Source organism: Tenrec ecaudatus, chromosome 18, assembly GCF_050624435.1.
Source record: "Tenrec ecaudatus isolate mTenEca1 chromosome 18, mTenEca1.hap1, whole genome shotgun sequence".
Classification (NCBI taxonomy): Eukaryota; Metazoa; Chordata; class Mammalia; order Afrosoricida; family Tenrecidae; genus Tenrec; species Tenrec ecaudatus.
This window is the reverse complement of record NC_134547.1, coordinates 6,868,362-6,894,499: the sequence shown is the minus strand read 5'-3', so window position 1 is coordinate 6,894,499 and position 26,138 is coordinate 6,868,362. Positions and strand designations below refer to the sequence as shown.

General features: G+C 48.9%; 1 protein-coding gene and 1 non-coding gene across 2 annotated transcripts; one reads left to right on the top strand and one right to left on the bottom strand.

Moving 5' to 3' along the window:
- The first annotated feature begins 14,411 nt into the window (after positions 1-14,411).
- Positions 14,412-14,519, top strand: LOC142432849 (U6 spliceosomal RNA). The gene has a single exon (XR_012780952.1). It is a non-coding gene; the product is annotated as a U6 spliceosomal RNA (small nuclear RNA).
- Positions 14,520-19,112: 4,593 nt separating this feature from the next.
- On the bottom strand, positions 19,113-25,885 carry LOC142432654 (kallikrein-7-like). The gene is made up of 5 exons (XM_075537872.1): positions 25,820-25,885; positions 24,607-24,761; positions 24,023-24,270; positions 23,501-23,637; positions 19,113-19,265 (listed from the first exon to the last, which is right to left on the bottom strand). Exons 1-5 carry the CDS (start codon positions 25,883-25,885, stop codon positions 19,113-19,115), a joined length of 759 nt encoding a protein of 252 aa, XP_075393987.1.
- Between the last annotated feature and the right edge of the window lie 253 nt (positions 25,886-26,138).

Below are 26,138 nucleotides of genomic sequence, written 5' to 3'. Positions count from 1 at the left end.
TTGAGAACACAGTCATGAGACGCGGGGGATGTGAAAATGAGTCGGCGTGGGAGGGAAGCAATGAACAACATGGAAATGTTGTGAGAAATCGGAGTGTGGGGAAACTGTAGCAGCAAGACAGCCACTGGTGTGCGTGGGAAGTGTGAGGGGGTGTCTATGTCTAATCAGTAGGAAGTGAGGAGGGGAGTGGCCATCAGCAGTGTTAGGGGAGATGTAGGGTGTGTGAATATAAATAAGTCATTGGGTAATAGTGACAGTGCGATTAACAACATCTATTTCAGAGGCTCCTCGGGTTTGACACGATAGGAATCACCTATGTGTGCATGCCCACACGCGCGTGTGTGCAGTAGAACTAGCTGTCCGGCAGTGTCAGCCATTAGGGAGATGCAAATCAAAATCACAGTGAGCGGCCCTCTCATCATCCTTAGAATGGCAAAGAAAAAAGCAACACAAGCATGAGAAGCAATAGGCGTTGTTGGGGTTGTGGAGAGACTGGAACTCTCCTCAATGCTGGTGCAACCATGGTGGGAAACCACGTGGGGGCTTTCTCCAAGAGCACAATGTCCGGCCACCGGGCTGTGCTGTGGGAAACTAGCACCGAAGAAAATAGGACAACGACTAGATTCCCTAACTTATCACAGAGGGAATCTGGAAAGCTACTACTTCATGGTAGGAGAGCCTCCACTTTGGTAGTTAGAGGCCAAGTCCAAGTACATGATCCTGCTTTAAATATTGTTCCCACAGATTTTCCCCTCACAGCTATGCTGTGGGCACATGGTTGATTCTATCTCCCTATAAAAACAGATATCCTTTCGCTATCTCTTCCTCTGTGTCACCCAGCCCCCCTCATGCCTTCCTCCAATGCAGGTATGAGATTTCCTCTCCTGTGAGCTCGGGAACCTTAATGTAGATACCACACAACTTGTGTGATGTATGTCACTACTGAAGATGCATGTCTTATGGCTACCTATAAATATCCCAGGATAGTTAACATTTCACTCTCTCCTCCCAGTTCCACGTGGTCCATCCAGAGGGGCTGAGGTGAGCATGCCAATATACAATGTGTCTGACTCCTTTCTTGTACTCTCTCTCCTGTCTTTCCTATCCTCTATGACGTTACTATCATCTTGATATATCATCGATACACAATTGCGCTGACAGTCCTTCTGTCGTTGGAGCCTGGCTTCCTCGGACACTGTGGTTGTGAGTTGCCAGTGTTTGGATGCTGGCTGGCTTGAGACGGCCCCCCCATCGGCAGACTGGAATTCAGAATAGATCTTTGGCTGTGTTCCGAGGCACAGCCAACCTTCCTGTGAGTCATGGAGTGCTTACCGTGTACTGTACGATATGCCCAAGAGACTCAATAGCATCCCCACAAACACACGCTCACCCATGTTCTTTGTGGCACCACTCACACCAGCCACAAGGTGGAAACCAGACAAATGTTCATCAACGGATGGACGTATACAGGTGATGTGGCTTACGGGCAACAAAACCAGAACCAAACTCCACACAGTCACAGACCTGGAGGAGCCACATGGAACGGTAGAGAGCCAGGAAGACCAAGATCTTAGCTCATAGCGACCCTATAGGACAAGTGAGAACTTCCCCTGTGAAGTTTGGAGACTGTCACTCTTTGCGGGAGTAGAAAGCCCCACCTTCCTCCCACAGTGGGGTGTTGTTCAGCCATCGTGAGAAGTGAAGTCCTGCGATGTGCATGAATGTTGAAAGCATCGTGCTGAGCGAAATATGTTGAAAGAGACAAATACTGTCCCAGCTCACCGTAGAACAGTGGTTCTCAACCTGTGGGTCGCGACCCCTTTGGGGGGTGTCAAAGGACCCCAAAATGACAGTGATGAAGTAGCAATGAAAATCATTTTATGGTTGAGAGGGTCACCACCGCATGAGGAATTGTATGAGAGGGTCACGGCCTTAGGAAGCTTGAGAACCACGGCTGTAGAACATAAGCAGATAGGTGCCCAGAGGAAGCAACCTGTCGCAGTTCTGGGAGAAAGAGGAGACGTTCTGGTCCAGTAAAGAGTTGCAGTGTCAGAACCCCACAGGGCAGTCCTGCTCCGTCCGGTGAGTGGAAGTCGACTGGAAGGCAGGAACTCTGACTCTTTGCTGGTGTTCGAGTTGGCTTCAAGGCACAGCAACCTCCTAAGCACAGCACAGAACCGCCCCCTGGGGCTGCCAAGGCTGTAAATCAGCGTTTCTCAACCTGTGTATCGCAATCCTTTTAAGGGTTGAAGGACGCTTTCTCAGGGGTCGCCTAAGACCGTTGGAAAACACATACTTCCGATGATCTTAGGAACCAACACACTGCTCCTCTATCCATCTCCAGGCGGGTCCACCCACATGCAGATGCGCCCACCTAAGAGTACCCGGCATGAAGACTGTCACCCATGCTACACAGTGCTTCAAGACAAAATTTCATCGATTTGTCATTAGAATTAAATATTTCACCATATAGAATGACATATTGTTTTGTGATGAATCACTCTGTTTTCACGATGTTCAATGTGTAGCAATGACAATACATCCTGCCTATCAGATATTGACATGACGCTTCAAAACAGTAGCAAAATGACAGTGATGAAGTAGCAATGAAAATAATCTTATGGTTGGGGGGTCACCACAACATGAGGAACTGAATGAAAGGGTCATGGCATCAGGAAGGTGGAGAACCACTGCCGTAAATAGTTCTTAACATAGTTTTCCTGGCACATACGCCACATAGCATACCATTTAATCATTCAATCATATTAAGAAGATACATGTAACCATAACCACAATTTCAGGGAATTTTCTTCTCATGTTTATTGCTGTTAGCATCCTATTTCCCCCACCTTGCCTGCCATGCCCCTCCCCAAACTCCAAACTCACTGCCGTGGACATTCTTAGGACACGGACCAGACCGGTGAGAGCTGCTTCAGTGAGCTTCTGAGACAGGAACTCTGTGGTGGGAGTAGAGAAAACCTGGTTTCTCTCCCTCCAAGCTGTCGGTCACTCCAAGCTGCAGACCTTGAGGTTCACCGTCCAACTGGTAACCAGTCCACCACTTGAAAACGAGAAATCAAACCACAGCACAACCACCAAGCAATCAGGACTGGACAGAAGATAGAAAACCTGACAAGTCGGAGAAAAGCTTCAATGGGCAAGGAAGGGGGAAACATTGAAAAAACAAAACGGGAACAACTTTGAAATAGATCCCAAGGGCGATCCAATGGTAAGGTGTTACATGTTAAGGCCTACTTGGCGTTGGAAATCTTAAGGGGAGCCATATCTGTCCCCCATGGAGCAGCTAGTGACTTCAAATTGCTGACCTCTCAGTTCGCAGCCAAGAGCCTAAGTTCTCTAACACTGATCGTGGTAACCACCGGCAGGAGGGAGAAGAAAAGGAGGAACTTGTGCTCAGGGGACACTGGTTGCAAGCACGGTGGTACAAGTTGAAGAATGTCACCACTGAGCGGTGCACCTAGACCTTGCGGAAGTGGCCTCTGTTCTGTTTGTACAGGATCGCAATGCTAGTTGATGTTAATCAGGTCCCCACGACCTTTGCTTGACAACCATCCCCCTCAGGATGAAGACCAATTTGGCGTTCAATATACTCTCTGGGGCTGCTTGCCCCACGTTCCCAGGCCCCTCGTTCTCATGTTTCTACTAATCACAGCATCTCTCCCCCCTTTACTCCAGTTAACCCCTGTCTACCCTCTAACCTATTACGTCTCCTTCCCTCCCGCCTCTGGCACTCATTACAGACGGTTTCTTTGGGTATGAAAATCTTAATCTTGATTTTTCTTCTTCTTTTAAAAAACTTATATATATATATTTTAAATTCAAATTATTTTTTTAATTTAATAAATCATTTATTGGGGACTCTTACTGCTCTTATCACCATCTATACACCTAGTGCATCAAGCGCATGTGTACATATGTTGCCATCCTCATTTCCAAAACATGTTCTTTCTACCTGAGTCCTTGGTACCGCCTCCTTTTTTAGGTTTACTTCTTTGGTAACAGCGGTCTCCTACAATGTTCATCTTCTCATGTGTGACTAACTTCACTCAGCATCCCGTCCTCCAAAACCATCCACGCCATGAGGCGTTTCCCAGTTTCATCGTTATTTCTCCGTAATGCATAGTATTCCGTTGAGTGTAGGCACCCTAGCTGATGGATCTGTTCTCGCACTTCCGGGCAGGTAGGTCATCTCCACCTTCGAGCTGTGGTAAATTGTACTGATGCATGGGAGTGGTGGTGTGGGAGCAGAAGGTCGAAAGTACCTCGGACTGCTCAAAGGACAAACCCGTCTGTCATGGAAGAAGGACGGATCGAGACCTCCTGAGAGGCCAGAATGGCAAGATGTCATCTGACACACTTGGGGCGCATTCTTCGGAGAGACCGGTCGCTGGAGAAAGACATCATGCTTGTAAATTGAAGGGGCATAAAAAGAGGAAGACCCACAATGAGATGGATGGGCACAGTGGCTGCAACAAGGAACAGGCACAGGTAAACAGGCAAGCTTGGCACACGATTGTGGTGCATAAGGTTGCTATGGGTCGGGACCAACTCGATGCCACCTAACAGCAACAAACACCTGTGAGATCAGCTTCCCATCTGGATGGGTCCTACGGGGTGGCTGTGTCTTTGAAGGAAAGAAATTAAGAGACAGACCAAAGTTTGGGAGTGCTCATCTCTGCCAGGGCATCACCTCTGCCAGGCCTGAGCAGAGACAAAATGTATTCTTACATCACCTTAATTATTCGGTAGGGGGGTGGGGTGGGCGGGCAGGCAAGCCCCTCTAATTACAGGTGATCATATACATAACAAAGTGGGTTGTACCCTAACCCTAGAGGTCCCCGAGTTCATTGGAGGAGGAACCTAACACCAGTGGTGGGGCAGGTAAGGGAGTGACTGTCCCCTGAGCAGGGAGAGCAATAGCAACAAGTTTGATCCTACAGATAAAGCTGCCGGCCAGCTAGCAATCAGCCTTGTGCTTTTAAGAGGTCATTTAAAGACAGCACTATGATGGGAGAATACTGTGGGGATTAATCTTAATGATGAGAATGTGATGGGGACTCATCTCTAACTCACAAGTGTGAAGGCCTCCCTCCACCCGGAATCCTGGCCTGCCAGCCTCCGTAAACTACGAGAGTAAAGAATCCATCAGCAGACACTCTCTTCTCAGTCCCCTGCTTCCCACAGCCAAGTAAAGGGATTGCTGGGTGACTTGGTATTTCTAATCCTAGTTCCTCGAGGAAGCGCCCTCGAGCCCTCCACGGAGGTTGTACAGTGTTACAGTCCTACCAGCTCCAATTTCACCTCACCCACTTCAGCATTTGCATTTGTTGTTTTCTGTCTGTTCTGGTTTTTAAACTTGGCTATTAGGGGGAAGGTGGGGAGGGATCGAAAGAAAGAGGAGCTGATACCAAGGGCTTGATAGAAAGCAAATGTCTAGGAAATAACCATGGCAACATATGTACACATATGCTTGATACAATTGATGTATTGATTGTTATAAGAGCTATAAGAGCCCCCAATAAAATGACCTTTTAATAAAAATAAGTAAATAAAAGAATTAGAAAGTAAATGTTTAGAAAATAATGATGGTAACATATGTGCAAAATGCTTTGATACAATTGATGCATGGATTGTTATAAAAGCTGTAATAGCCCCCAATAAAATGATCTTTTTTTAAAAAAAATGAGGTGCTGATACCAAGGGCTCAAGCAGAAAGCAAATGTTTTTGGAATGATGATGGCAACAAATGTACAAATGTGCTGGACACAATGGATGGATGGATGGATTGTGATAAGAGTTGTACGAACCCCCAATAAAATGATTAAAATAAAAAATAAAATAAAATATTCCTAACAAGTTGACCTAACTGTAACTTTAATAAATTACTAACCCATTCCAAAAAAGAAAGAAACTAATATATCATGCTCTTAAATAAATAAATAAATAAATAGACTTGGCTATCAATCTCTGTGTGAATCAAAACAACCTCATCATTGTTTTGATTTCTCAGTGTCTTTTTTGAAACATGATCTTCCCACCTGCCTCCCCGACACCAAGTCGGGACCCCTCACAGTCCACTGATCCCCAAGCCCTAGCTCTTTGCTTCTCTCTACAGGTGCTCTTCCATCTGGGCTGTGTGTCGCTGGTCCCAGCTTGCCTTTGTCTCTCTCCCACCTGGACCATTGCTCTTGGGCTCTCCAGCTCTTCCATCTCTCTCACTTAACCCCAGAGGGGTTGTGTTAGGCAGAGTTCTCTAGAGAAACGAAACCAGGACACTTATGATTATATATATATATATATATATATATATATATATATATATATATATATATATATATATATATATAAAGATAGGTTTATACAACAAGAAGTAATAGAACAGCTAATTAGTCCACACAACAGTACAGAGGGTTCAGCTTAACTCACTTCCATGGAACAGTTAATAGACTGGAAGTCCTTCAACTCACGTGGGCTGCTGGATCCAAGGTCAAGGAAGCAGACAGCAGAGTCCTCCCTGGGACAAGGCCAGCAGAGTCTGCCCACAGACATCAGGCAGTAGGGTCAGTCACCAACAGTCAGGAGCTCTGGAGCTTAGTGAAGTAGTCCCAGAATGGATACCAAACGCAAGCAACGCAAGGCAACGGAATCCACCAGCCTCAAGCTCAAGCGATGTACATACGCAACAGCAGCATGGTGAAGCAGGTCTCGAAGGAACTTCAACCTCTAGCAACAGGATCCACGGGTTGTCCTGCCCCACAGGTAGTGTAGCTCACAGGTTGAGGCAGAGAACTAGCTACAGCAGCAGCACACTCCGATCACCAGAGGGCAAGAGAGAAAGGGGGCGGACCTTGTGTAGCCATTTATCTCTTTGCCCTCCAATAAAACTGCGATCTGATCAATCCCACATGTTCCTATTGATCAGGTTGGCGCAATAAACCTACCTATCACAGGGGTCTTCCTGCATTGAGAACTGGCCCCTGCCTATGGCCCCCTCCAGTCCTCTCTGGACTCCGCATACACATTGGCCCAAAGTCCCTCCAGGCTGGTGTTTCCAGACTTAACCACAGCACTGCCCAACTGAAGCCTAACACCAGCGACATACATGCCCTTTAGATTTCCTAGTAGCCACCCTAAGGGTCTCTGGTGGTGAAGTGCTCATCCACTCATGGAAAGCATGGTAATTTTTAAAAATCATTTTATTGGGGGCTCATACAATTCTTATCACAATTCATCCATCCATCCATTATGTCAGGCACATTTGTACATTTGTTGCCATCATCATTCTCAAAAGATTTGCTTTCTACTTGAGCCCTTAATAGGAGCTCCTCATTTCCCCACTCCCCCTTCTCCCCTCCCTCATGAACCCTTGATAATTATAAATTATTATTATTTTGTCATATTTTACACTGTCCACCATCTCCCTTCACCCACCTTTCTGTTGTCCACCCCCCAGGGAGGAGGTTATATGTAGCTCCTTGTAATCGGTTCCCCCTTCCCACCCCACCTTCCCTCCACCCTCCAGGTACCTCCACTCTCACAATGGATGTATATATGGATTGTGATAAGAGTTGTACGAGCCCCCAATAAAATGATTTTTTTAAAGAAAAAGAAAAAAGAAAGAAATGCTCATGGCAGCAGCAGGCAAGAGATAGAACCACCCATGGCCTTTGTAAAGTCCTCTGCACAAGACAGCTGTAAAAGTGTTGAAAAGCGAGGATGTTATTTTGAGGATTAAGGTGGGCCTGACCCAAACAACGGTATTTTCAGTCACTTCATGTGCATGTGAAAATTGGACACTGAATACGGAAGACTGAAGAAGAATCAAGAGTTTGCATTATGGTGCCTGTGAAGACTACTGAGAGTATCATGAACTGCCAAAAGAACAGACAAATCTAGCTTGGCACAAGTACAGTCAACATGTTCCTTAGAGATCAGGATGGCAAGACTTCATCTCACATACGTTGGGCATATTTGTCAGGAGAAACTAGTCTCTAGAAAAGGGCATCATGTTTGGCAAAGTAGAGGGGCAGCAAAAAAGCGGAACACGCTGGACAAGAAAGATGGACACCATCAATCAGTAACAATGGGGTGAAACATAGGAACAATGGTGAGGATGGCGAAGGGCCAGGCGGTGTTTGGCTGTGTTGCACACAGTGTCGCTATGTGTCAGAACTTACTTGACAGCACTTAACAGCTACAACCACAGCCACATTAAGAAAGGCGAAAGATGCTAAGGAACAGGTGAAATTAAGTTTATTATTTTGTTGAGCTTCATCTCAGTGGTAGTTCAGTGGCAGAGTTCGTGTCTTCCATGGAGGAGACTCAGGTTTGATACTCAACCAAGGCACCTCCTGCACAGCGAGCAGTCACCTGTCATCAGACACTTGTATATTGCGATGATGCGAAACACATTTCAGCAGAGCTTCAAGACCATGGCAGACTAGGAAGAAAGGTCTGGTGATCTACGTCCAAAAATCAGCCAACGAAAACCCAATGGATCACAATCGCTGCCTGTGAAATCTAGCATGCAGTTGGGCTGCGGTTTTGCCATTGAGCATGAGCCACCATGAACTGGGACCTACTGAGCATTTCAATGGCAGCTAACAACAGCAGCACAACATGCAATCATTCCAACAGAATCAAAATAAGGAAAACCTTGAAGGGACAGTTTGATGTCTTATTTATTGCACACTCAGTCTTTGAAATGTAGTGTGTGTGCATCGGGGGTATGCTCACTGCCATCAAGTCATTTCTAACTCATAGAGATCCTGTAGAAAAGAGTAGGATTTCTGAGACTACAAATCTATATGGAAGCAGACAGCCCCATCTTTCTCCCACAAAGCAGATAGTTGACTTGAATCACCAACATTGAGGTTAGCGGTCCAAAGCTTAAACCACAGTGCTACTAGTATGTATACACATCTGTATAATATATATATATATATATATATATATATATATATATATATATATATATATATATATATATATATACCGACATACATATTCATATACATCCATATATGAGTCCCGTACATATCCCGTACATATCCCAACCAAAATCACTGCTGTCAAGTCAATTCTGACTCAAAGTGACCCTATAGGAGCTAGGGTAGTGTAGTGGGTTACTCGATGGGTTGCCAACCGCAAGATCAGAGGTTCAAAACCCCCATCTTCTCCATAGGAAGACAAATGAGACTTACTACTCCCATTAAGATTTACAACCTCAGAAATGCACAGGGGGCAATTTCTTTCCTATAGCATCACTATATCTATGTATAGTTATGCGCACACACACACATAGTAGTGAAACACACACACAACACAATATTTGCCATCACAGCCTCCAGATGTACAATTCAATGACATTGGCTACACTTCCCATGTTGGACGGGAATTATTGTGGTGGTTGGGTGACACTGGGTCCATTCTCCCTCATAGTGACCCCATGTGACATAGGAGAGCTGCCCCCATAGAACGCCCTGGGGTGCAATGGTTCAAGTACTCAGCTGTGAATGGAAAGGTTGGTGGTTCAAACCTACTTGGTGACTCTCCTGGAGAAAAGACCTGGTTGATGTGTTCCCATAAAGAAAAGAGCCTACAAAGCCCCGTGGGCATCTCTACCCCACCACAGTGGGTGGCTAGGAGTGAGAATGCATTTGGTGGCACACCACGACAGCCAGGATCACTGAAGTCCTTTTCCAAAGCCAACCTAAACTCACAGTCATCAAGTCTATTCCAAATCTCAGTGAGCCCATAGGACAGAGTAGAAGTGCCCCAGTGGGTTTGTGAGACGGTAACTCTTTATGGGAGTAGAAAGTCTCATCTTTCTCTCACAGAGCGGCTAGTGGTTTTGAACCATTCACCTTGAAGTCAGCAGCCCAATGTGTAACCACTGCATCACCAGGGCTCCCAGGCCTTTCCCAGCAGGTGCGTATTTGATGTTTACAGCACATCTCAATTCCAAGTTGACCCACTCAAGAGGCAGGTGTGGCTAGTGGCTCCTGATTGCAAAGCTCTTTCCAACTTAAAAAAAAAATGAACGAAAGCTTTATTTCAGATCTTTTTATCTGCCATGAAACCATGAAAATATTCAAACATGCAACCATTGAGATTACTTGTACTGGTCCAGCATCAAGTCAAGCCCTCTGGCGTGTGGGGCCATCTACCCATGTTATTCCTCTTCTCTGAATCCTCCCTTTACCATCTCCTGGCAAGAACAACTTGTCCATCAAGTCTTGGCTTGAATATCACCTTCTTCAGGAAGCCTTCCCCGAACACCACCCCAACTCCATTCTCTGTGGTCGATTAGTCATTTTCCCAAGTACCATTCACAAGCAGGTGCCTCCCACCTGTCACCCTGGACCAGGACCTTCTAGACCAGCGGTTCTCAACCTGTGGGTCGTGACCCCTTTGGGGTTCAAACGACCTTTTCACAGGGGCTGCCCGATTCATCACAGTAGCAAAATGACAGTGATGAAGTAGCATTGAAACTAATTTTATGGTTGGGGTGAGGGGTTCACCACAACATGAGGAACTATCTTAAAGGGTTGTGGCATTAGGAAGGTTGAGACCACAGTTCTAGACCCAGTTCATCTCCACCACTAGACTGTCAGTTCTTTTGGGGCAGCTCCAGGGCTGATTCAGCCCTATGTCCCAAGAACCACAGAGGGCCTGTCCCAGAGGACACACAAGGACATGTTGTCCAAATGACTGAATGACTTAATTACGACCACTCCCATGTTTTACAGATAAGAAAACTGAGGCTCAGAGAGGGGAAGTCAGTTGCTCAATGGCAAGTGTTCAGAACGTGGTAGAGCCTGAATTGGAACGTAGCCTCTAACGTGGCAACAGACTTGGCTCATCTCTTAGCGCCTCCTCTTGGGTCCACAATATCAGGAGAAGGGAGTTGGAAGCAAGTAGTGGCACACCTATGAGGGAAAAAAGTAAAGCACAGGACATGGAAGAAATTCAAAGAGAGCAGAATTCTTTCATCCAGTCACTTGCCAACAACCTTCATTTGCCACTGTGTGCCAACTACACTTACTCAATCGCCATCCACATCCTTGATTCCATTCCAACTCATAATGACCTCATAGGACACAACAGACCTGCTCCTTCAGGGTTCTGAGACTGTAAATGTTTACTGGAGCAGACAGCCTCATCTTTCTCCCTTGGATCAGTTGGTGGGTTTGAACCCCTGACCTTGAGTCGAGCAAGCCATGATTCAACCTACAACTACATCACCAGGGCTTGCTCACCTGTGTGAATCTGCCAGATCTTTTTTCTCGAAGCGGATTTGCTCTGCAGAAGCCGCCAATAGCGATCAAATGAATAAGGACAGGATGGGAGTGTAAGTAGAAAACCTGATCACGAGCCAAAGGTTGAGCATTTGAACCCACCTAGAGGCAACTTGGCAGACAGGCCTGGTTATCTGCTTCCAAGAAGTCACAGCTTTGTAAACCCTTTGGGGGCCGTTCTGCCCTGTGCACACAGGATCAGCATGAGTCAGAATTGGCCTCATGGCAACAAGCAGCAAAGACAAGAGGTTGGTAAACAGCACCAGGAGACATAAACAGCAAGAGAGCAAACAAACAATGATCTGTTGAGGGTATATTCTTTGCCTGATAATGGTCTAAGCATGTTCTATAGATTCATTTATTTAATCTGCATTCAGGCAATGGAGTAAGTTAATATTATCAGAATCATTTTCCTTCAACGATGAAAGAATAGGGATGAGGAGGAAGTCATTTTCTCAAACACAAATAGAGCGTAGGTGGCAGAAGTGGGAGTTAAACCCAAGAATCTTGGTCCCGGAGTTAGGGCTTGTGGCTACTAGGCTGTATTGTGTGCCCAAGGGGGGAAAAACAACAACATTGAAAATAATAATAATAAATTGAGTACCATCTCAAGTCGTTGAAAACCCATCCATCTCCAGACCTCTGATGTTTTATTGGCTCGGTTGGGGATCAGTACAGAGAAATGATCAACAATTTGTATATAATTCTTTCTTTGTTTCTTTCTTTCTTTGTGTGGTTCGGAGTCACACTGGCTGTATTTCTGCTGTTTGGGGTTGGAAGGGCATGCGAGGGCAGTGAGTTCGCCCACTCTGCTGCCATCAGCTCAGGAGGTCCTCGGAAACGGACTTAGCTCGGTATCCACGGCCGAGGGAAGACAAGAGCTCTGCTCCAGATCTCCATCCTGTTCATGGACCCCAGCCTGCTCTGGATCTCCGGCTGGCAGTTACATGTTTATCAGGCTGGTAGGGTAACGGGGTTGAGGGGAACACCACAGCTTCAGGTAGTCAGTCAGGGTCTCACAAGACAGTGTGCATTTCTTGCTGACTGGCCTAGTAGAGTTTAGCGACATCTCTGAAGCATCGAGGTCTTGTTTGGAGAGGACCTTTTTAACATTTTTAGATTAAACATTCCTTTGGGGTGGCTTACCAAAGTAGAGATAAATTCATGAAGCCATATGGGTAATGGCGACTAAAAGGACCACTGACTCCTTAAGCTTGCTACGTGGTCCAGAGGAAGGAGACGGCTGGGATTTGACTGAGGGAGAAGAGGGCCAGGGCCTGAGAGAGGAGGGGCTGAGATTCCAGAATACTGGGCCTGAAGGAGGCAGGGGTTGATTCCTGGACACCAGACTAGGAGAGAGGAGGGGGCTGGGCCTAGACTCCTGGGTCTGAGAAAGGAGGAGCTGGGGGACCGGATTCCTGCATAAGCTGGGGAGTGGAGAGGAGAGGGCTGGGGGCCTGAACTCCAGGCTCTGATGTAAAGGGGGTCTGGGCTTTGGGTTTCTGGGTCTGAGGGAGGAGGGGTCTGGGGGTTCTGGACTCCCAGGTCTGAAGGAGGAAGGGCTTAGCCTTCTTAAGGCAGAGGAATGGTAGCTGCTGATGTTTCCTAGTGGTTAGGAGAGAGTGTTTGGGGGAAGAATGATCTGAAACTGTTGTTGGGGAAGGAATTCTGGGAGAGAAACTGGCAAGACTGTGGGAGTGGCAAGTCCTGGAGCTGAATCAGAACCCTCTGTCAGCACCATCTGATGTGTGACTGTCCAGAGAGATGTTGGTGGCAAGTGGCCTAGGTCAGGGCCAGCTTCTGAATCACAAGTGACTCCCCTTCTTTCTTCTTCCTCCCTTCCAAAGACTCTTTCCCTGAGGTCTGGGGGTTGGCAGAAGCAAGAGCCCACACACCCGTTTTCCCAGGTTCCCGAACACCCATCTTTCTCTTGCATCTAGTGACTGATGGCTCACTTTGAGCAGGACTGTGGGAGATCCAGAGAAATCTAGGCACCCATCCACCTGTCGTCCCCACCCCTGGCTGAAAGCCTCCTCCCTCCCTCACTAATTATCACCTGTGAAATGCTCAGAAACACATCCACATTCCTTTCCACCCTGATGAAGTAGCCATGGCCTCCCTCTCTTTCTGTCTCTTCCTCTCTCATTCTACAGATGAGGCAAACAGAGACCTGAGAAATGGGGAGAAACACCCACCCCAGTGCAGGAAAGCAGGGTCAAAGCTCAAAACCATATGAAGGTCGGTCAAAAAGTATTGCTGCTAGACTGAGTTCTTAAGGAATGGAGAGGGGCTATTGAAGGGGCAGACTGATGGGCCTCCTAACCCAGAGGAAAGAAAAAACAATTCATCGATATCAAGTCAAGGCTGACTCACAGTCACCCTCACTGTGCGTTTCCCAGACTGTAACTGATGACTGGTGTGTTAGGCCCGGTTGACTAGAGAAACAAATCCAGAGACACTCAAATGTGGGTAAGAGAGAACTTTATATCAGGGAGCAGTTGTCTATTGAGAAGACATTCCATCCCAGATGGAGTCCATGAGTCTGATATTAGCTCCCTATGTGCCATACTGATCAGCACGGGAGTTTTAACCTGCTCCGTTTCCTACCTGGGCCGGCTCACCCCTCCTTAGGCAACCTGGTGGCCCCCTCTCCCGGGAAGTCACCATATTGATGCCAAACTTAGTGTGGACACTCAATCGGCGTAGCGCACTGCAGCCCAGAGCTCCTGGACTCAAGCGATCCTCCAGCCTCAGCCTCCCGAGTAGATGGGACTACAGGTACGCGCCACCACGCCCGGCCACACTAATCCATAAATTCCTCTTCAGACTCACGCAGCACATGCAATGATGCCGAATGCAGGAAGGACACAGGCTGGTGGGTGAAAAGTCTTGTGGATTCAGTGGCAGTGGAAGACACATGGAAACAATTAGGCCAATGGACCGAGCAAATATCAGTCTCCATGATTCTGGGGCCAGAAGGACTAGATAGTGCCCAGCTAGGACCTCCAACTACTCTGAAAGGGGTCACATTAGAAGAGTAGGGAGAAAGAATGGGAGGAAAGTATGGAACAAGGCTAGGAAATCATAAGAGTGCTCGCTTCGGCAGCACATATACTAAAATTAGAATGATACAGAAAAGATTAGCATGGCCCCATGCGCAAGGATGACACGCAAATTCGTGAAGTGTTCCATAATTTTTTCCGTGAAAAAAAAAAAAAAGAAACCGTAAGAGAGACCAGGCTTAGTGGTCAGGTAGAGGTAGGGTGGGACCTTCCAGATTATGGCCCTTAATCACCTTTCAGGTTTGGAATTGAACTCACACCAGGGTGATCATAACCAACCAACGAAGAGCAGAAGAGTAGTGTTTGCCCCAGGACAAAGTCAAGAAAATTAGGAACAAAGGAGGAACAGGAAACAGGGGAGACATGGGGTACGTGATCACACAACAAGAGGATTGCAATAGATGTATTGAAACAAATGTGCATGGATTGTTGAGCAGAAGATGGATTATCTGCTCTGTGGGCCCTCACCTAGGTCACAATAAGAAGTCAAATTTTAAAAGTACTGCTACAACACTGGGGTGAAATGCTCAGGGTGTGCAACAGAGCACCAAGGGGAGCAAAGCAATGAAGTCCCTAGGGAATACCGAAAAAAGACTTTGGGGCCAGGGTGTGGAATCCCATCAGACTCACCCAGAAAACACTCCTAAAGGTCAACAAGTGGAGTTGGAACTATTTATAGGCTTTTCTTTTTTTTTTTTGTCATTGGTTTGTGTTTTTGTTGTTGTTGTTTTCTCTGCCTTGTTTTTGTGCTTATAATTATCTCTGCATGTCTATCTAGATAAGATAGGCAGGATAAAGAATCTGGAGGAGAAAATAATGGGACTGAAGATTCCAGGGGGGACATCAGAAAGGGGGAGGTGGGGGAAAGGAAGTGGGTGTTAACAAACCCAGGGACAAGGGGACAACAAGTGATCTAAATTCAATGGCAAGGAGGGTATAGGATGTCTGGTAGGGCTTAATCAAAGGCAAGGTAACTGAGAGGAATTACTGAAATCCGAATGAAGGATGAACATGATAGTGGGACAAGAGAAAAGTAAAAGGAAATAGAGGAAAGAACTAGGAGGCAAAGGGCATTTATAGAGGTCTAAATACATGCATGTACATATGTAAATATATTTATATATAACGATAGTGAAATAGATCTATGTACATATATTTATATGTTAACTATTAAGGTAGCAAGCTGATATTGGGCCTCTCCTCAATTACTCCCTCTATGCAAGAACACTTGCATTCTGTGATGCTCAGCTTTCCAACACAATCGCTGAAGACAAAATGGGTGAACAAGCAAATGTGGTGAAGAAAGCTGATGGTGCCCGGCTATCAAAAGATATAGTGTCTGGGTCTTTAAAGGCTTGAAGATAAACAAGCAGTCATCTAGCTGAGAAGCAAAAAAGTTCACATGGAAAAAGAACACCAGCCTGTGTGGGATACAGAAGGATTTCTCCCAAGCTGTCTCCCCCAAATATATGCCAAACAGCTGCTTAGAGCAAGCAGCCACCACTGTTTATCCCACAACAAATAGGGCCCACTCCCTTCTGATAAGGATAGTAGTTGTCTGTTTCCTTGTAGAAGACCCCAGAGAGGTCAAACCCACCCAAGGGTGACCAAGGTTAGGCAGCCATCTTGAATCTAGGGTCCGCCCATCTTGTCACATGTATACCCCCAATCTCTCCTCTTCCTATTGCATTTATTTCCCTAGACCACCTCCTCTCATTACTGTATTACCTATAGTGCAACCCCTTCCTGTGATGTATGTCCTCACCTGTAATTAGGGGGCTTGCGTGTCCCCAGAGAAGATAAAAAGCCTGGGCTAGCATTAAAGATCTCTCTCCCTCCACGTGGACCACCAAGCGGGGCTGAGGTGAGCATGCTACTATGAATCGTGTCTGACTCCATTTATTTCAATACTTCACTTCTATCTCTCATGCTCTCTATAACTTTACTATGATCTTTACTTATTATTGCTGTACAATTGCGCCTACCGGATCCGTAATGATGTGCTAGGGGCTGGCTTCCCACTGACAGGCCTGTATAATCATGAGTTGTCGATTGGATCACGTATCAGGCATCAAAGACGCAGAACAAAAAATCATATCAATGTGAATGAGGGGGAGGGTGGAGACCCAAAGTCCTTCTATAGACAATTGGACATCCCCTTACAGAAGGGTCACAAGGAAGAGATGAGCCAGTCCGGATGCAGTATAGCACTGATGAAGCATACAACTTTCCTCTAGTTCTTTAATGCTTCCCCAATTCTACCTTACAAATCTGGCTAGAGCAGAGTATGTGCATGGGTACAGAGAAGAGCTGGAAATACAGGGAATCCAGGACAGATAAACCCCTCAGGACCAATAATGAAAGTAGCAATACCAGGAGGGTAAGGGGAAGCTGGGGGGAGAAAGGGGGGACAGATCACAATGATCTACATATAACCCCCTCCAGAGGAATGGGGAACAGAAAAGTGGGTGATGGGAGAGATCAGTCAGTGTAAGACATGAACAAACTAATAACTTATAAATTATCAAGGGTTCCCGAGGGAAGGAGGGTGGGAATAAAACAAAGAGGAGCTGATACCAAGGGCTCAAGCAGAAAGAAAATGTTTTGAAAATGATGATGGCAACATATGTGCTTGACACAATACATTTATGTATGAATTGTGATAAGAGCTATCCAAGACCCTAATAAAATGATTACAAATAATAATAATCAAATAAAATCGCTACAAAAATAACGGAATGCTTCATTAAACAAAGATATCTAAATGTGAAGTTATTCTCAGCATATCCTCCCTCAAGGGCATCTGTACACTTCTGAAGGGCTCTTTCCATCTAGAAAACCCTTCATGAAAAGAATTTGGCGCTCTTTGGCTTACACCATGTCTAAACAGTGGTTTGTGTGTCCTTGACTCATCTGTGTTCCTTTGAATCTGGGGAGTAAAAGGAAGCCTGAAGGGACAATCTCAGTGCTGTAGGCTGCATGATGGGATAAGGTTTCCCAATGAAATTCTCCTAGGGCAACTTTCTTGCTACCTTCCAAGACTAAGGTGCGTTGTTGTGATGGAAAACAAATTCCTCAGTGCAGCTTTCCGGACCTTTTCCCCACGCATGTGGGTTTCAACTCTGAAAACAACTTCTGTTTCTTTTCTTTTTTTTCTCCAGAGGCAATACACACAATTATGGGGTTTATTAGAGAAGCAAACAGGTTATATTAAAAATGCTCTGAATATTGTTCTTCGGGTTAGGAGAGTGTCTTCTTAACTGTACCCACAGGAACACTTCTCTTCGGTACTTAGTATCTCAACCACATGACATTTGGGCTTTTGCTCCACTCAGTCAATAACATAAAAGCCCTTTTATTAGGTCTGCCAATAAGCGTCCGAAGGGCATGCCACTCCATCATAAGCTTCAGCTCAAAGATGCTTAGCTGAAAACAACTTCTCAGTAAGGTCCTGTGATCACCTTGTATTTTCCAAGAAATCCTCTCAAGGTGACTCCTTTGGAGTCAGAAATAGCCTCTAGAACCTTCTGAGGTGACCGTTCTGCCTTGCTTTGTCTCGGCGGATCCCTTTGGAAGCCACTGTTTTGCTTGGACTTCTTTTTTTTTTTTTAAGCTCTCCTAAGGCAAGCAACAAAAGTGGTTGCCTGAGAGAACTCTTCTGCACAGCTCAGAGAAGCGTTTTGACACATTTTATTTTGAAGACATAAGCAGGTGTGAACTGGCACCGCCTTAGCAGTACTTAAAAAAAATCATTTTATTGGGGGCTTTTACAGCTCTTATAACATTCCATGCATCAATGGTATCAAGCATATTTGTACATATGTTGCCATCATCATTTCCAAAACATCCTCCTTCTACTTGAGCCCAGGGCATAAGCTCCTCAGTACCTTTTGACTGCTTCTTGTACTTTTCTTGTTTCCAGTCTCCTTTAAAGATCTGCTCACCACCAGCCTTCCACCCTCAGAGCCTTCCCACATTTACTGTTCAAATTTAAAAAGATATACATCCCCAGATGTGCAGACCACAGAAACAGGACCATCACCAGATGCAGTTTCACACAAGGGCTTTCAGATTTTTATTCTGCGAATGTTCCCCCTCCCCACCCCCCGCCCACCCTGGATAGAACCATAGACATAGCAATTTTAGCCTCTGCATTTTTTCACTTAACCTGGTACAGCACACCATTCGCGTGTGCATGTGCGTTACACTAATGATTCTGCATAAGTATTGTTGCTGATGGCCTCCTCACGTGCTCTGTTACTGGCTGTTTTCTCCAACGATCCACTCATTGGTAAAAAACATAGCCAACATTTTCATTTTTTTTCTTTTTCGCCAAATCATAGGATGAATTATGTTGGGATGGATTCAACTCTTGCTGTGACGTTTGGCCGCCTCTTTGCAATGTCATTCGGAAGGCAGGACCTATGTACAGCAAGGGTGTGAACGTGTTGAAGCAGAGTCTTGAACGCATTGCCAAATGGCGTTCCGTAACGATGACAGGAATGTGCCGACCCAGTGTTTTCGAGGGCTGGTCTCAGTGCCACTTCACCAGCGCTGAGGTTTTTGTGTTCCTTGCCTTGTTTGGGCTTTTGAAGTCCTTGCTGATTTGATTGGTTTTTCTCTGTTGAGGATTTTTAAGATGTCTTTGAAAACAGGCCGAGTTAAACATGCCTTTTGGATCATGGTCGTCCTTCTCTTTGGTTCGTGTCACCCGTCTGTTCAACTGTTATCAGTTCTTTCTCATGGTCTCCTTTATCCAAGGGATGTACTTGCAGACTTGAGTGTAGACACCTGGATCATTGGGCTGACCACAAGGGAATGTTCCCCAGGACACTATACCTTGTAGGGTTCCTTTGCACATCAAAGGGCCCCCAGAGTCACCCTAGAATGGAGAGAGATTGAGAGCTTAGTTTGGCTGAAGAGAATTCCTACTTCCCTTTGGTGTATTCACCATCCCTCTTCCCTGTCACCGGCATTGTCCTGTTCCTTGACCAATAGGAAGAGACCCATTGTCCGTGGGGGCCAATGGAGAGACAGGACTTAGTGTTGTTCCAGAGAGCATACACCAAGCTCTTTGAAGACTTTAGCTGTGTTCTGGCCAATGGGATCCATCACAGGCCTGGAGGTGGGTGGTAGGGGGTACTTCCAGGAACTAAGAGCACAATTTATTCCCCCAATAATCAGGACTCTACTCCAATCCGGTCACAGAACGAACACGCACAATCTTCATGGGATTGATATGAGGAAGCTTCAGGGCACATTTCACTGTCTGTTCATTCCATTTCCCCCCCACACACAAAGTTTTTGAAGCCCACTTGTGTATGTACACCTTGGGGCATGAAATTGGGGACAGGGTGGCCCTGGAAAGCAGGAACAGAGCCAGCTACCTGGTTCCCAGGGCCTGCTGCAAAAGGACTTTGTGAAAAAGAGGAAGAAGAATTCAAGATGGTGGCAGGAGGGCGTTAAGCCCAGCTGAGCATGGCACCCCATAGGACCATGCAGCTTCCTGTGGTCAACACACCCTCCTGAATCCTCACCTCCATTCCCTAAGACTCACCGCCTCACCCACCCTGAACGCAGATGGCACATAGATAAGCAAAGACACTGAGGTTGGGGGAGAGACGCACACAGAAAGGGAGAGAGGGAAGCACGGATGACAAGGAAAACCGGCGGAGATGGTGGTTGTGAGGGTTTGTTGCTTGCTGTCCAGTCGTCCCTGCCTCGTGGCGCCCCCATGGGTGCTGAGTGGACCCCTCCATGGGTTTCTCAAGGCTTTATGGAAGCAGATTTTCCCAAACGATTCAGGGTCGGTTCAAACCAGCAACCTACAGGTTGGTAGGGGAGCATTTTGCCATTTACGCCACTCAGGGATTCCTTCGGAATTGGCGTGCGTGCGTGTGTGTGTGTGCGCGCGCTCTAATTAGTCGATCCCAACGCATCGTATATGTGTGTGTGCAGACGCGAGAGAGTGCATGCTTGCATGTGTGTGCTTCCTCTTGAGTGGATTCCAACTCATCATATAGGATCCAGCGAAACTGCACCCCCTAGGGTTTTTTTTAACCCACCTGCGGTTCTGAGGGAGCAAAGACCTTCCCTCTCTGCTCCTGGGAAGATGGACAGATGGGGAGATGGACAGGTGGGGAGATGGATAGATGGGGAGATGGACAGGAGGGGAGATGGACAGACAGGGAGATGGACAGGTGGAGAGATGGGCAGGTGGACAGGTGGGGAGGACAGATGGGGAGATGGACAGGTGGGGAGATGGGCAGGTGGACAGGTGGGGAGGACAGATGGGGAGATTGACAGGTGGGGGGAAGGACAGATGAGGAGATGAACAGACGGGGAGAAGGACAGATGGGGAGATGAACAGATGGGGAGATGGACAGATGGGGGGAAGGACAGATGGGGAGAAGGACAGACAGGGGAGATGGACAGGTGGAGAGATGGGCAGGTGGACAGGTGGGGAGGACAGATGGGGAGATGGACAGGTGGGAAGATGGACAGACAGAGAGATGGACAGGTGGGGAGAAGGACAGATGAGGAGATGAACAGGAGGGGAGATGGACAGACAGGGAGATGGACAGGTGGAGAGATGGGCAGGTGGACAGGTGGGGAGGACAGATGGGGAGATTGACAGGTGGGGGGAAGGACAGATGAGGAGATGAACAGACGGGGAGAAGGACAGATGGGGAGATGAACAGATGGGGAGATGGACAGATGGGGGGAAGGACAGATGGGGAGAAGGACAGACAGGGGAGATGGACAGGTGGAGAGATGGGCAGGTGGACAGGTGGGGAGGACAGATGGGGAGATGGACAGGTGGGAAGATGGACAGACAGAGAGATGGACAGGTGGGGAGAAGGACAGATGAGGAGATGAACAGGAGGGGAGATGGACAGACAGGGAGATGGACAGGTGGAGAGATGGGCAGGTGGACAGGTGGGGAGGACAGATGGGGAGATTGACAGGTGGGGGGAAGGACAGATGAGGAGATGAACAGACGGGGAGAAGGACAGATGGGGAGATGAACAGATGGGGAGATGGACAGATGGGGGGAAGGACAGATGGGGAGAAGGACAGACAGGGGAGATGGACAGGTGGAGAGATGGGCAGGTGGACAGGTGGGGAGGACAGATGGGGAGATGGACAGGTGGGGAGATGGACAGACAGAGAGATGGACAGGTGGGGAGAAGGACAGATGGGGAGAAGGACAGATGGGGAGATGAACAGACAGGGAGATGGACAGGTGGGGAGAAGGACAGATGGGGAGAAGGACAGATGGGGAGATGAACAGACAGGGAGATGGACAGGTGGGGAGAAGGACAGATGGGGAGAAGGACAGATGGGGAGATGAACAGACAGGGAGATGGACAGGTGGTGAGATGGACAGACATGTTGGGGAAAGCAGCAACGGACACAAAGAAAAATGGAGATGGGGGTGGGGTGAGGCGAGGAAGAGAGGGAGACACCCAAGCGCAGAGAGGAAAAGAGCTGCATCCGGATTGATGAAAGGAGCTTCAGGGACAGCAAGGGAGACGGAAAAGACTAGGAAGGGGGTAGGGACCCCAGGATTGACGTGAGAGGAGTTGAGGCTGCAGCCCCAGACATGAAATTTCCAGGGAATGCAAAAAATCTCTATAAATCTCTATGAATCGGGCGACCCCTGTGAAAGGGTCGTTCCACCCCCAAAGGTTGAGTACCGCGGGTTTACTGTAATATTCTTTTAAATCAAATATTACTTCCAAAAAAACACCCAAACATGGATGAACAAATCCCCTCCACCCAATCAAACTCACTGCCATTGAGTAATTCTGACTCATAGTATAGCGACCCCTGCCCAGGGTAAATCTTTACGGGAGCAGACAGCCTCATCCTTGTTGCCCACCCCCCCCCCCTCCACCCTGGCCCTCCCACCCTCCTCCCAGCGCCCCGTGGCTGGTGGGTCTGAATCACAGATTTTGCAGGGCCCCATCTGACCCACAGTGTCACCGTCATGAACGAAATAGCACAATGTTGAATAAACGGGAACTGGGCAGCCCTGGAGGGGCATCCTGAAGCCTGACAAGAAAAGGAGGGTGTGGGGAATCAGAAAACTACTCTGCCCTTTATTTTAAATGATGATAGGCTATCGCTTTCCAGCCTTTTGGCTAACATCAAGTGAAAATGATGATAGTCTGTTCTGGATTTGTTTATTAAAAATTCCACGAAAATATGGTTTTGCAGACCAAAGTCCTTGGCCCCTCCTTATATTTATTGCCTGCGGTGAGTGCCTCATTCACATCACTGTGGCGACGCTCTCCTCCCCTCACCCTAGTGGCTCCTCCTCCCCTGACCTTGCCCCTCACCTAACACAAGCACCTCCTCCCCTGACCCTAGAGCACGTCCCCTTAGATCAGCGGTTCTCAACCTGTGGGTCTCCAGCCCTTTGGGGGTCGAACGACCCTTTCACAGGGGTCTCCTTATTCACCACAGTAGCAAAACGACAGTCGCAACGAAGATAATGTTATGGTTGGTGGGGGGGGCTCACCACCACATGAGGAACTGGATGAACCGGCAGAACCACTGCCTTAGATGGACACAGGAACCCCCAATCAATCCGTCCTTTTGCCACGCCCCAACCCGGAGACCACCTCAGCCCCTACATGCCCCCCACTCCCACCCCTAGGCTGAGAACGAGGTAGAGCGAGTTAAGGAATGGGGGTCTGGGGGAAGACCCAGGACCTGGGTGGAGTCAGCAGAGTCTATGTGGCAGGGGTGGGGGGGTGAGGGGGTGGGAGTGAGGGGCGGAGGGAGCTGTGGTGGAGGGGCAGGCAGAGGAGGGGCTGTGGGAGGAGGGGCTGTGGCTGGAGGGGCAGGCAGAGGAGGAGGGGCTGTAGGTGGAGGGGCAGGGGAGGAGGAGGGGCTGTAGGTGGAGGGGCTGTGGATGGAGGGGCAGGCAGAGGAGGAGGGGCTGTGGGTGGAGGGGCTGTGGATGGAGGGGCAGGCAGAGGAGGAGGGGCTGTAGATGGAGGGGCAGGGGAGGAGGAGGGGCTGTAGGTGGAGGGGCTGTGAATGGAGGGGCAGGCAGAGGAGGAGGGGCTGTGGGTAGAGGGACAGGGGAGGAGGAGGGCGTCTCACGTTGCAGGCATTCTTCTTGGAGTCCGGGATGCCAGCACACAGCATGTTCTTGCCTAGCAGGTCCTTGTACACCTTGCTGCAGTTGTTGTGCGAGATGAGGTTGACATCCACACACATGAGCTGCGGCGGGAAGGTGGCTGCAGACAGGGAGGAGGGCCTTTAGTCAGAAGCCTGAGGCCGGGAACAGTGCTGGGCTGGGGCCTGGGACCCTGACACTAAGAGAGGAGGGGCTGGGGGTCAGGACCCCTGATCTGAGGGAGGAGGGCTGGGGGTCAGGACTCCTGGTCTGAGGGAGGAGGAGGGCTTGGGGTCAGGACTCCTGGTCTGAGGGAGGAGGGCTGGGGTCAGGACTCCTGGTCTGAGGGAGGAGGGCTGGGGGTCAGGACTCCTGGTCTGAGGGAGGAGGGCTGGGGGTCAGGACTCCTGGTCTGAAGGAGGAGGACTGGGATCAGGATTGCAGGTCTGAGGGGGGAGGGCTGGAGTTCAGACCCCAGTTATGGTCACGGAGGGTGACAGGCTCACCAGTAGGGCTGGTGGTTGTGCCCCAGCCAGAAACTGTGCATGAGGTGCCAGGGCCCTCACATCGGGAGGGAAGATTGACAGCCTTCACCGAAGGGGACATCCTGGCCGGGGAGTTCAGCCGCACCAGCATGATGTCATTGACGTGGGTCCTCGTGGAGTAGTCAGGGTGCCGGATGGACCTTGTGGCTCGGATTCTCTTGCCCCTCCTGCCGTTCAGCATCTGGCTGCCCATGTACACGTTGTACTCACTGGCGGAGACAGTGCATGCAGCCCTTAGAGGGAGAGTCTGTGACTGAGAGAGGACAGAGATCCAGAGAGAGGGGGACAGAGACCCAGAGAGAGATAGAGAGGGACAGAGACCCAGAGAAAGGGGGACAGAGACCTAGAGAGAGAGGGTCAGAGACCCAGAGAAAGATAGAGAGGGACAGAGACCCAGAGAGAGGGGGACAGAGACCCAGAGAGCGAGGGGGACAGAGACCTAGAGAGAGATAGAGAGGGACAGAGACCCAGAGAGAGAGGGTCAGAGCCCTGGAGGGAGTATGTGAGCCCCTGAGCCCTCTCGTGTGCGCACACCCAGTGCGTACTTCATCTTGCAGTGTGCTGCGGTGAGCACCCATCGGTCATTGAGCAGTGAGCCCCCGCAGTGCAGCTGGTTGCCCCTCAGCAGGGCCACCTGCCAGGGATGGGAGTTGGACTGACACTGGTAGCCTTCTATAATCTTGTCTGCAGAATCTTTGTCCTCAGCGTCCTTGTCTGTCCCTGGATAGCGACCTGGAGGGGAACCATGGGTAGCCAACATCCAGGGAAGGCTGAGGCCGGAGCCCCAAGGACCCAGAGATGGAGAGAGACTGACAGCCATTCACACGGAGAAACACCGAGGCAGGTGTGGGGATGGGCAGTCACTGGAAGAGCAGACAAGGGGCTAAGGAGGCAGCGGAGATGGGAGAGGTGGGGTGGAGAGGGAGGTCCAGCACACTTGGGCAGCTCAGGGGTGCTTCTCTGTACACAGAGGGCAGGAGAGAGCCCAGGAGCCAGAGACAGAACAGACCCTGAGAAGCAGAAGGTTCTGGTCTATTATGCAAGGATGGTGAGGTGCCAGCTCAGGGACTGCTGAGAGATGGGGGCAGAGACCCAAAGAGAGACAGAGACCCAGAGACAGGGGGACAGATACCCATAGAGAGGGGGGCAGAGACACACAGAGAAACAGACACAGAGAGAGCCAGAGAGACAGAGAGAGACAGAGACACAGAGAGAGGGGGACAGAGACCTAGAGAGAGACAGAAATCCAGAGAGAGACAGAGAGAGGAGGATAGAGACCCAGAGAGAGGCAGAGAGACAGAGACACAGAAAGAGGGGGATAGAGACCCAGAGAGAGCCAGAGAGCCAGAGAGAGACAGAGACCCAGAGAGAGACAGAGACACAGAGAGACAGAGACACAGAAAGAGGGGGATAGAGACCCAGAGAGAGACAGGGATCCAGAGAGAGTGGGACAGAGACTCAGAGGGAGGGGGACAGAGACCCAGAGAGAGATAGAGACTCAGAGAGAGAGACCCAAAGAGAGAGGGAAAGAGACCCAGAGAGAGACAGAGACTCAGAGAGAGGAGGGGCCAGAGACACAGAGAATGAGGGGAACAGCGACAGAGAAGGACTGAGACCTGAGAACAAAGACCTAGAGAGAGAGGAGGACAGAGAGGGGGAGGCAGAAGCACAGAGAGTGGGGGAGGGGGGAAGGCCCAGATAGAGAAGGAAGCCCATTGGGGGTTGGGGGTGGCACAAAGCTATCTCAGGACACGCAGCCCCATCCTCACCTTGTCCAGCAGCTCCCAGGATGAAGGGCAGCAGTAGGAGCAGGGATCTCACCATGGCGGCCGCTCTGAGCCCTGCAGGGGCTTCCAGGACAGGGCAAGGGGCTCTTCTGCTGGGCAAGGGAAGACAAAGAGTTCAGGATGGAGAAAGTGGTCTCCCTCCTCCCTGGAATCCAGGAGTCCTGACCCCCAGTCCTACTCCTCCCTCAGACCAGGAGTCCAGACTCCCAGCCTCTCTTCATCCCTCAGACCAGGAGTCCTGACCCCCAGCCCTCCTCCTCCCTCAGACCAGGAGTCCTGACCCCCAGCCC